The sequence below is a fragment of the Stigmatopora argus genome, chromosome 6, assembly GCF_051989625.1.
Source record: "Stigmatopora argus isolate UIUO_Sarg chromosome 6, RoL_Sarg_1.0, whole genome shotgun sequence".
NCBI lineage: Eukaryota > Metazoa > Chordata > Actinopteri > Syngnathiformes > Syngnathidae > Stigmatopora > Stigmatopora argus.
The window spans coordinates 2,978,550-2,989,562 of record NC_135392.1 but is presented as its reverse complement, the minus strand read 5'-3'; the positions used below and the strand labels follow the sequence as shown (position 1 = coordinate 2,989,562).

Sequence of the window (11,013 nt, the reverse complement as noted above, 5' to 3'; positions counted from 1 at the left end):
AAATCTCAAATTGTTTATTGAGGTGATGAAAATGATAAATATAACTTCCAATCATCTCATATCAGAAGTCACTGTGGTCCAGTGGCAAAGACAATGGGTCAGACAGACCTCAAGTTAGTGGATTTGACTGCCATGTGGGAGATGCGGTTCGAATCCCGCTCTCGTTTGACTAATCACTACACTAGTAGTTCAGTAAATGGGTAATCCTTTTTTCATTCAAATAAAGACTTAGTCATTTTTTTCAGCAAAACAATATTTCCGGTCAGCCTTCGGCTGACCGGAAGACAGTTGGGAGGGGGGACCCCTGGTGGTGTTCGACAGTCGGCCTGCGGCCGACTGCCGACACCATACAGTCGTTGACTGGCGACACCGGGACGTGAACCCTCGACACCCACGTCGCAGGCAGGTGACTTACCCACTACACCACGAGGCGGCCCGCCTATACATGATTGGAAGTTATATTTATCCTTTTCATTACCTAAATAAACAATTTGAGAATTGCAAAGAGTGGAATTGAACTCATTCCTGATTTGAACTTGAGTCCACCTGAAGTTCTGACCCATTGTCTTTGCCACTGGACCACAGTGACTTCTGAAATGATGTGATTGGAAGTTATATCTATCCTTTTCATTACCTCAATAAACAATTTGAGATTTGCAAAGAGTGGACTTGAACTCACTCCAGATTTGAACTTGTGTCCAACTTCAATTGCAACCCATTGTTCTTGCCACTGGACCACAGTGTCTTCTGAAATGATGTGATTGGAAGTTATATTTATCCTTTTCATTACCTAAATAAACAATTTGAGAATTGCGAAGAGTGGAATTGAACTCAAGCCTGATTTGAACTTGAGTCCACCTGAAGTTCTGACCCATTGTCTTTGCCACTGGACCACAGTGACTTCTGAAATGATGCGATTGGAAGTTATATCTATCCTTTTCATTACCTCAATAAACAATTTGAGATTTGCAAAGAGTGGACTTGAACTCACTCCAGATTTGAACTTGTGTCCAACTTCAATTTCAACCCATTGTTCTTGCCACTGGACCACAGTGTCTTCTGAAATGATGTGATTGGAAGTTATATTTATCACTTTCATTACCTCAATAAACAATTTGAGAATTGCAAAGAGTGGAATTGAACTCACTCCTGATTTGAACTTGAGTCCACCAGAAGTTTTGACCGTTTGTCTTTGCAACTGGACCACAGTGACTTCTGAAATGAAGTGATTGGAAGTTATATTTATCCTTTTCATTACCTCAATAAACAATTTGTGTATTGCAAAGAGTGGAATTGAACTCACTCCTGATTCCCACCTCAAGTTCTGTACCAACGATTTTGCCAGTGGACCACAGCAACAACTAGAAGGTGAAGAATCAGAAGTCAGATTTATTCTCCTACTCTCTTAGCCTTACTTGCTATATCGTTTTTTGAAGAAAAAAGCCTTACTATACTATGTCGTTTTTTAAGAAAAGAAGCCTTACTATACAATATCGTTTTTTAAGAAAAAAAGGCTTCCTCTACTATGTCGTTTTTCAAGAAAAAAAGCCATGCTATACTATGTCGTTTTTTAGGGAAAAAAGCCTTACTATACTATGTCGTTTTTTAAAGGAAAAAAGCCATACTATACTATGTCGTTTTTTAGGGGGGAAAGCCATACTATACTATGTCGTTTTTTAGGGAAAAAGCCTTCCTCTACTATGTCGTTTTTCAAGAAAAAAAGCCATGCTATACTATGTCGTTTTTAGGGGGGAAAAAGCCATACTATACTATGTCGTTTTTTTAGGAAAAAAAGCCTTACTACACTATGTCGTTTTTTTAAAAAGCCTTACTATACTATGTCGTTTTTTGAAGAAAAAATCCTTACTATACTATGTCGTTTTTTGAAGAAAAAAAAGCCTTACTATACTATGTGGTTTTTTGAAGGAAAAAGCCTTGTATACTGTGTCGTTTTTTGAAGAAAAAAGCCTTACTATACTATGTCGTTTTTTGAAGAAAAAAGCCTTACTATACTATGTCGTTTTTTGAAGAAAAAAACCTTACTATACTATGCTACTACTATACTATACTATACTATACTAATCGTTTTTTAAGAAAAAATATAAGTATAAGTATATAAGGCTTTTTCCTTCAAAAAAACACATAGTGTAGTAAGGTTTTTTTTTCTTCAAAAAATGACATGGTATAGTAAGGCTTTTTTCTTCAAAAAACAACATAGTATAGTAAGACTTTTTTTCTTAAAAATTGACATAGTATAGTAAGGCTTTTTTTTCTCTTAAAAAATGACATAATATAGAAAGGCTTTTTTTTTAAAACGACATAGTATAGTAAGGCTTTTTTTAAACGACATAGTATAGTAAGGCTTTTTTTTCAAAAACGACATAGTATAGTAAGGCTCTTTTTCTTAAAAAACGACATAGTATAGTAAGGCTTTTTTTCTTAAAAAAAGACATAGTATAGTAAGGTTTTTTTCTTCAAAAAACCACATAGTATAGTAAGGCTTTTTTTCTTAAAAAACGACATAGTATAGTAAGGCTTTTTTCTTCAAAAAACCACATAGTATAGTAAGGCTTTTTTTCTTAAAAAACGACATAGTATAGTAAGGCTTTTTTCTTCAAAAAACCACATGGTATAGTAAGGCTTTTTTCTTCAAAAAACGACATAGTATAGTAAGGCTTTTTAAAAAAACGACATAGTATAGTAAGGCTTTTTATTAAAAACGACTATGTAAGGCTTTTTAAAAAAAACGACATAGTATATAAGGCTTTTTTCTTCAAAAAACCACATAGTATAGTAAGGCTTTTTTTTCTCTTAAAAAGTGACATAATATAGTGAGGCTTTTTTTAAAAACGACATAGTATAGTAAGGCTTTTTTTCTTTAAAAAAACGACATAGTATAGTAAGGCTTTTTTATCAAAAACGACATAGTATAGTAAGGCTTTTTTTTCAAAAACGACATGGTATAGTAAGGCTTTTTTTCTTAAAAAACAACATAGTATAGTAAGGCTTTTTTCTTCAAAAAACCACATAATACAGTAAGGCTTTTTTCTTCAAAAAACGACATAGTATATAAGGCTTTTTCCTTCAAAAAACCACATAGTATAGTAAGGCTTTTTTTTCTTCAAAGCCTTACTATACTATGTCGATTTTTTAAAGAAAAAAGCCTTACTATATACGTACGTACTTCAGTGTTCTTTTGCTCCACCAGGGGGCTTCTGGACACATAAATGGATTTTTCTTTTGTAGTACAGCTTCCTACCGCGTGGGGGTGCTGTAAAAAAAAGTAACAAAAGGAAATTCAGTCATGAGTCGTTTGCTGTTTTTGACTGGATTGAATGCGAGCCCCAAATGTACGAACATAAACTGCGACACGCATCTCCCCAAAACGTGACCAATTAACGCAACAACAACAAAAATGGCAGCGGGCGACGACGAAACAAGTCAGGTAGGTAAACACTCGTGCATATGCTTCCAACTACATTACGTATAAAATATCAATAACCGGAGTTTGTATACCAGCGACTAAAAGCGGCCGTCCATTTCACGGTCGGTCGAATTTGTCAGAATATGAGCGAAGAATACCGCAGAAAGATCAGCCGTCAAGTTGTCGCTGCCATAACGGAGACCGCCTTTGGACAATGTGGTGGGTGCCGACTACTTCCTGGTTCCATACTATTGGTTAACCCTTTATACGTCGTTTAACTATTTTGCTTCCACTGACGGCGATAAACGTCCAAACCATTTAGACTGGGACGAGTGAATAGGTTAGATTTAACGTCTAGCGTTGTCAATGGCACTTTTAGTCATAAATCTTATTAGTTTAAATGAATTGGATGTAGAATTTAACTTTGAAAAAAAAACTTTATTGGTACTTGGGGCTGTAACAACTGCTTTTATTTTAAAAAATCAATTTAATCTATTCATTGTTTATTTTATCAATGTATAAAATAAATAGTAAGGTTTTTTTTTCTTAAAAACGACATAGTATAGTAAGGTTTTTTTCTTAAAAAACATATAGTATAGTAATGCTTTTTTTTTCTTTAAAAAACGACATAGTATAGTAAGGCTTTTTTTTCTTTAAAAAACGACATAGTATAGTAAGGCTTTTTTTCTTAAAAAACCACAGTATAGTAAGGCTTTTTTTCTTTAAAAAAAACGACATAGTATAGTAAGGTTTTTTTTCTTAAAAAACGACATAGTATAGTAAGTCTTTTTGTATAATTATGAAAATGTTTTAATTGCAGTAATTAATAATTGACACAATATTATAATTAATACAAGGCTTTTTTTCTTAAAAAATGACATAGTATAGTAAGGCTTTTTTCTTAAAAAACGACATAGTATAGTAAGGCTTTTTTTCTTTAAAAACGACATAGTATAGTAAGGGTTTTTTTTCTTTAAAAAACGACATAGTATAGTAAGGCTTTTTGTATAATTATGAAAATGTTTTAATTGCAGTAATTAATAATTGACACTATTATAATTAATACAACTATCATTCTATTTTTTCTTTCATTGGTCATTGTTTTGATTGAATGGATACAAATAACTACTGAAGTTGCTTCAAAACTGCTTTATGGTTGTTTTTCAGATATATTTGCGAAAGATTTGGAAGCATTTGCAAAGTAAGTGTGTTTTAGAAATACATTGGCGAGTCGGGTGATTTTTATGTTAACCTCACTCACTACCCACTGAAATCCTAATTACAGACATGCAAAAAGACGCACAGTGTCTGCAGATGATGTCAAACTTTTGGCCCGCCGCAGTACTGCATTGGTAAGTTTTCTCTAGCGGACGATCCGGCTAGAATGAAATAAGACACATTTATTTCAAATTCCCTTTTATTTCAGTCAACGCACATACAGAGGAAAAGCGAAGAAGTGGAACAAGAACAAAAAGCTTTGAAAAAGAAGAGAAAGACCAAAGACACCGACGAGAGCAGAGAATAAAACAAAGGAAGGTCTTTCCTTCTCACTCTTACCTTATAACATTCTCTTAAATGCGTCAGTAAAATGACAAAAAATAATTCCTGCAAAAAAAAAAAAAAAATCAACGGAGGGGGTTTACTTATGAATTTCACTGCATAGTTCAAGTGACATACGTTTTTTTTCTTCGCTAAATTATTTAGCCGCCATATAGAAATTTTTGTATTTGTAAATATTCCATGTGATGAAGTGGATCAATTAGTAAACAACAATATTTTTTCTCAAACTCCTTTGCACTTGTCAAAAACACAATGTATTTTGTATTAATGTTTTCCCCTACTGGTGACAAACTGAAATTACAAATAAAATGCGATTTTGGCTCAAGTTTTATGTCACCTGAAATACACGAAAACAGGAACAAAAAAACAATTAGGCTATTCATGCATGATAAGCCTTCTTTACGCAACACTTATAAAAATGTAGATTATTATTAAAAAAGGCACAACCTTGAAATCTAACAAGAATTCAATACAACGGCAAAACGAAAGATGTCGCCATTGTGCTTTCAACGGTATCGCCAGAAATGGCCGAAATGCAAGTTAAAATACTTTCTTTTTGTAACATTATAGCTGGTCAGTGTGTCAAGGTAAGGGCGGCAGCCCGCCAGGCTTATAAAAGACGGCATGAAATCAGAATTCAGCTATGTGAAATAGCTTTCAACAAAAGCATAACAGCAGTTAACCATTCGACAGACGTGAAAATTGCCAGCCAATCAAAAAAAGGCCCTTTAATCCAAACATTCAGAGTTGCATCATCCAAAACTCGTGCAACCAAAGAAGAGGACGAAAAAGAAACATTCTCTCTCTCTCAAAGCTAAGAAAATGAGAAAAAAAGGTACTACCCCATTTCTGAGAAGGCCACACACAAAGTGTCAGGACTCCCGGTCTTCATCCTTCAAGTCTGGGTTTTCAAATGTTGACCTCGACCAGCGGAGTCCCTAGATGTGTGAATCGAATTAGTTTTAATCCCACGCAAATCACATCAACTAAACAATCTATTCAAACGAAACTTTATTCGTCAACTCCATTTGACATATTTTCCAAACACCTCACAAACACCAAGCGCCTGTGTCCAAATGGGGGGGCGGGGCCAGGACACATTTCTCTCACATCACACGTGTAACCCCGCCCCCCTCGGCTTTTCGTCAGTCAACGCCACTCAAGTCAATTACGCACACTGGTGGACAGATTTATCAAAAAAAAAAAAAAACACAACATACAGCATTACAAAGAGCACAACACTCCACTAGACCATCATCATCATCATCATCATCATCATGTCAACACGTTATGAATAACGGGGGGGAAAAACTTGTATAGAAAAGATGTCCAGGTTTTTTAAGGGTTGAGGGGGCTCCTTGCATCAGCTGTCGCTTCCACTCACACACTTTTTAGAAAATCAGTCAGTTTTTTGGGGGGTTTGGGGGGCTCGTTCTCACAAGCAGTCCTCAGTCCGTTCACTCACCAGCCGCTCCACTCTTTTTGCGCCACTCTTCAAGCCATCCGCACTCATCAAAATAGGTCACTTGCGCAGTTTTCTCTCTCCAATCATAAGTGGCTTTTTAAAAAAAAAAGTGAAAACACACCCACCGTCTCGGCGGAGTGAAGCCGTTGTTTGATGGCATAGCATTAAGACAGGCGGGAGGGAAGAGGGAGAGCGTTAGCGTTTATGCCCCCCGCGACAACGCTGCCGTATTGGAGCTTCCTCGCAGGGAAACTGAAGAGAGAGAGCAACTGCAGAAGAGATTTCAATGAAGGATTTTTTTTGTCCATTTTTGACTGCAAATAAAAAGCTTAACTTAAACATTTTCACTTTCAACCAGATTCTCCCCAATGCAACTTGGTTGGGTGATAATAGTGAAGCGAAAACAAAAAAAAACATGCATCTCTTATCTTAAATCATCACGGTACACAAAACATGCATTAGAGAATCCAGTTGAAATGAGTAAAAAAAAAATCACTTTACCCATATGCCAATAAAACAGGGATGTCCAAACTGTTTCTTCCAAGAAAAAATGCAAAATGGCCAGACGGCACTCATAAATATCTTAAATCTCCATTTCAGTTCTTTAAATGAACTGAAAACACAAAACATGTTCTCAGTGTTGTCTTTACATTTCAATCTAACCAATCAATGCAAAACAATGTTTTTTTTTTAACACAAACGATAAATCCATTGGGACCTCCCAGTTCAAATGTACATCTATTGCCGTCAATGGAAGTAAAAATTAAACATCCACAGTTTGGACACCCCTTGCTCTAAATAAAATACTTTTCTCCAACTGTACAAAAACGTCTTGGTGTCGTTTAAATACACAGACACCTGAAATAAATGTGTGAAAAGACTCTCTTTCCAAATACTTACCGCACGCCGCACGTTTTCCGTTTTTTTCTTTCTTTACATACCCCACCCGGACGACTTTGACTCCATGCTGGAGCCAAACCCCGAGCTAAATCCACTACCTCCACTGGTGGAGTTTGAGCCCGTGCCCCAGCCCAAGCTGGCCGAGCCGGCGCCGTAGTTGCCGTTCCCCCCGCCGAAGGACTGACTCTGGTCCCGGCCGGAGCCGCCGCCCCCTCCGCCGCCGCCGGAACCCGAGGAGGACGACTGCTGGCTGGCCAGCATTCCCATCATCCCCCAACTGCTCTGCAGGGCCGCCTGCGCCGCCGCCATCATGGCGGGGTTGAGGCTGAAGGAACCGAAATTGGCCATGTTACTATTGCCGCCGCTCCCCATGCCGCCGCGGCTGGCTCCGAACGCCTGGGCGCCGAAGCCGTTGCCGAAGCGCGCCGTGCGGTCGAACTGTCGGTTGCCGTGTTTGGGCTCCGCGTTGGAGACGTGGACGCTCACGCCTTTGATGATCAGGTCTTCGCCACAAAGAGACTGAGCCACCTAGCAGGGCGGAAACGAGTCGCAGACGTTACCATAGTCCCGTCATTTCAGTTTTTCGTATCGTACACGTAGTTTGCAACCGTATCTATACATGTGCATCTATCTGTATGTATATTTCAGCAACACGCTTGTTCATTTATTAATTAACTTATTTATTACCTATTTATTTATGTCTAAAATGTATTTTGCTGTGTCTGTATTCTCACCCTCTTACTACTGTGACAGTGAAATTTCCCGAATATGGGATGAATAAAGTCATCTAATCTAATTTGGTGCTAAACAACAACAAACAATAAAGAGGAGGTAGAGCTGGGCGATAAAACAATAACGATAATTATCGTGAAATATTTTTTGTCAACGATAATATCAAAAGATTTCGATAAAAATTTGATTATAAACTATTTTTTTAATCAGAATTTCAATCATTATAAACTATAATTATTGTTTTTTTTATCGGGATAAGAATTTTTGTCAAATTGCCCAACTCCATAAAGATTTTAAAATATCAGGTCAGGACTGTGGTATTGACAGATTTATTACCTATTTATTTATGTCTAAAATGTATTTTTCTGTGTCTGTATTCCCACCCTCTTGCTACTGTGACAGTGAAATTTCCCAAATACCGGATGAATAAAGCTATCTAATCTAATCTGGTGCTACACAACAACAAACAATAAAGAGGAGTTAGAGCTGGGCGATAAAACGATAACGATAATTATCGTGAAATATTTTTTGTCAACGATAATATTAAAATATTCCAATAAAAATTTGATCATTATAAACTGTCTTTTTTTTTTTTAATCGTGATAACAATTTTTGTCCTATCGCCCTACTCTAAAAAGATTTTAAAATATCAGGTCAGGACTGAGGTATTTACAGATCCTCAAAATCTTGGACTGGCATGCAAAAATACTTGTATGTAATAAGTATGTATTTAGAGGTCCTGATCGAAATGATTACCTGATCATCTGCAAAGGTGACAAAGGCGAAAGCCCGGAATGGCTTGGGGATGAAGACGTCCGTGACCTCTCCGTACTGCATAAAAAACTGCCTCAACTCGTCGGTGGTCATGTCTTCCGTGCAGCGACCCACAAAGACTTTGCGGCTCCTCATTGGCTCGTCCGGCCCTTGCTGGGAGATCGTAACGTGAGCTCAAGGTTATGGAAAAAAACAATTGCTCGACACCATTTCAAAATGCTCCGGTGAAGAGTTTTGCTTGCGAGGGCATTACCATATTCACCTTGGAGTTGGGGAACTTGCAGTCGCACCACCTGCCATCGATCATGTGGCGTTGGGCTATGACCTTTTCCTGGCATTCGTACTCCGTGAACCGCACAAATCCAAAGCCTTTGGAATTTCCCGACCTTCCGTCTCGTTTTACCTGACCCAGGAAGAAAAGGGGGAGATTTGAGTCCACGTGACGTGCGTACATCACACTGTAGTGTAGCCGTACCTGCACCATGATGACTTCCCCAAAAGTACTAAAGTATTCTTTCAGGTCCTGCTCCGTGGTTTTCCAAGGAAGACCCAGCACGATCAGGTCCGACGTCTTCAAGTCGTTTCTCTTCATTTTTACGGCCAATGAGGCGTCGATTTCTTCCATTTTCCTTTTGTTATCTGCATGTGAGACATTGGTTTAGCTATTAGCGTCTAAATTAGCAGTGGCATTTGCTCATCTAGTAATACACCACCTCGATAAAAACAATAGTAAACTTCATTTAATCACAATATCCACTACTAAAAAGCTGATACTACTTCCAAAGGCAATAGTGCGGAATGGCCACTAGATGGCTCTGAAATAAAAACAAACAAAATAAATAGTGGAAAAGGATTAATTAGGTGAAATCATTGAGCAACAACTACTAAATTAGAATTACTAGTCACTATCCAAAACAATACACCAAATACCACAACAGACAACTGTTTTGTAAAAAAAAAAAAAAAAAAAAAAAGCAGTTTCTGGCTTATTTCAAAATCTGCTGTCATAATTCTTAGACCAAAATGGCAAATATAAACAAAACTACCACAGATGCCAATGTTATTAAAACCTCACAATGCAGCAACACACACACACTAAGTACAAGTGCAAGTACTCTTAATAAAAAAAAATCTAAATTAATTTAAATTGAAAGGACATTTGACTTTTTTCTTAATGTGATTATAGTCATCAATTTTAGAGTGTTATCGGGGAGCCATAACCCATGTATTCATGTTCACACTGCATTTTTAATAAAGCATTCAACTTCAATTTAAAGAATATCAGTTAAAAAATATGTAAACATCTATCCTTCACATTGTGCTGTCACTGATCCAAAAACGTCCCTTCAAAGCAACTCATACAAAAAAACGTGATACTTAGACAGCCACTTTAAGAAGAAACTAACCAGAAGAAGCATAATATTGACACGTCTTTAGCTTACCTTTCGGGTAGTTGACCACGTACACCATGTTTCCCCAGCCAGTCTCGGGGGCGTGTAGAACGCCCTCGACGATTCGGACCCCGCGCATACATTGGGACACGGGGCTCCTAAACCGGAGGCCGCACGCTCCGGGGAACTGGGCTGACACAGTCGACAACAAAACAGTACCGTCGTCCTCCGACGGAATCTCCATGGGCTCCTCATTTTCCTCCTCGGCCACTCGAACGTACACCTCGGCCATTTGTCCGGAGTTACGACGGGTGGGGGTTACTGTTACGACGGCTATCGTGGCTACTTGCACACGATAAGTCAATAAAACTTAAATTTGTAAACTATTAAACAAAACTATATGATTAAATCTTCCTGGTTTTGAAGTTTAAATATAAATAGAATCGAGTTAAAGAAGAAAAAACGAGTTACGCATGCGGCTCGGTCCTTTGTTCGTTCCAACAGTGTTGCGTGTCAACAACGCACTTAAAGTACCCCGAACGCGGCATTAACATCCATGAAAACTCGCACAAAAGCAAAAAAATATTCGTGATGATACTTGCCGACTGCAATTCCGTTTTAATAAATTGTCGTCTCATCAAAAAACACGACATAAAGAATGTTTTTGATGTTTGCTACACGAGGAACGACAGTCGCACCGCCATGGAGGGCTTGTTGGAACAGGATTAGCTAAGAGAAGCAGGAAGTGCGTCATCAAACCTGGACCA

At 37.8% G+C, this 11,013-nt stretch overlaps 3 protein-coding genes and 1 long non-coding RNA gene across 15 annotated transcripts in view; 1 reads left to right on the top strand and 3 right to left on the bottom strand.

Annotated features, from left to right (window-relative positions):
* Nucleotides 1–3,935, bottom strand: part of LOC144075794 (uncharacterized) — a 35,142-nt gene extending 31,207 nt beyond the window's left edge. For 2 of the 10 annotated variants that reach the window (XR_013300631.1, XM_077603188.1), the window contains exons 1-2: nucleotides 3,583–3,908; nucleotides 3,185–3,271 (exon numbers count right to left, since the gene is read on the bottom strand). The gene's annotated coding sequence lies outside the window, so the exon portion shown is untranslated. Of the gene's footprint in view, nucleotides 1–1,147; nucleotides 1,265–3,184; nucleotides 3,272–3,516 lie in introns of those variants that run through there. The other 8 variants (XM_077603185.1, XM_077603187.1, XR_013300632.1 and 5 more) reach the window with 7 other exon arrangements.
* cenps (centromere protein S) lies at nucleotides 3,282–5,309 on the top strand. Its single transcript, XM_077603197.1, has 5 exons — nucleotides 3,282–3,445; nucleotides 3,520–3,643; nucleotides 4,592–4,625; nucleotides 4,710–4,776; nucleotides 4,851–5,309. Exons 1-5 carry the CDS (start codon nucleotides 3,416–3,418, stop codon nucleotides 4,947–4,949), a joined length of 354 nt encoding a protein of 117 aa, XP_077459323.1. The 5' UTR covers nucleotides 3,282–3,415; the 3' UTR covers nucleotides 4,950–5,309.
* On the bottom strand, nucleotides 4,396–7,032 carry LOC144075798 (uncharacterized). 2 transcript variants are annotated; one of them, XR_013300634.1, is made up of 3 exons: nucleotides 5,827–7,032; nucleotides 4,982–5,029; nucleotides 4,396–4,803 (listed from the first exon to the last, which is right to left on the bottom strand). It is a non-coding gene; the product is annotated as an uncharacterized LOC144075798 (long non-coding RNA). The 2 variants fall into 2 exon arrangements; XR_013300633.1 differs by lacking the exon at nucleotides 4,396–4,803 and having other exon boundaries at nucleotides 4,824–5,029.
* Nucleotides 7,033–7,056: 24 nt separating this feature from the next.
* On the bottom strand, nucleotides 7,057–10,980 carry tardbpb (TAR DNA binding protein b). 2 transcript variants are annotated; one of them, XM_077603171.1, is made up of 5 exons: nucleotides 10,298–10,980; nucleotides 9,331–9,494; nucleotides 9,109–9,258; nucleotides 8,838–9,008; nucleotides 7,057–7,877 (listed from the first exon to the last, which is right to left on the bottom strand). In XM_077603171.1, the coding sequence occupies exons 1-5, from the start codon at nucleotides 10,536–10,538 to the stop codon at nucleotides 7,383–7,385; spliced, it is 1,221 nt and encodes a 406-aa protein (XP_077459297.1). In that variant the 5' UTR covers nucleotides 10,539–10,980; the 3' UTR covers nucleotides 7,057–7,382. The 2 variants fall into 2 exon arrangements, with proteins under 2 accessions (XP_077459297.1, XP_077459299.1); XM_077603173.1 differs by having other exon boundaries at nucleotides 9,118–9,258.
* Nucleotides 10,981–11,013: the final 33 nt, after the last annotated feature.

Bases quoted from the DNA above. Each gene is read 5' to 3' on its own strand.
- tardbpb (XM_077603171.1), bottom strand. From the start codon at position 10,538: ATGGCCGAGGTGTACGTTCGAGTGGCCGAGGAGGAAAATGAGGAGCCC. The intron at 9,009-9,108 runs GTAATGCCCTCG...ACGATCTCCCAG, and splicing joins CCAACTCCAAGGTGAATATG to CAAGGGCCGGACGAGCCAAT. The intron at 7,878-8,837 runs GTAATCATTTCG...CCGCCCTGCTAG, and splicing joins TCACCTTTGCAGATGATCAG to GTGGCTCAGTCTCTTTGTGG.
- cenps (XM_077603197.1), top strand. From the start codon at position 3,416: ATGGCAGCGGGCGACGACGAAACAAGTCAG. The intron at 3,644-4,591 runs GTGGGTGCCGAC...GTTGTTTTTCAG, and splicing joins GACCGCCTTTGGACAATGTG to ATATATTTGCGAAAGATTTG. The intron at 4,626-4,709 runs GTAAGTGTGTTT...TCCTAATTACAG, and splicing joins GATTTGGAAGCATTTGCAAA to ACATGCAAAAAGACGCACAG.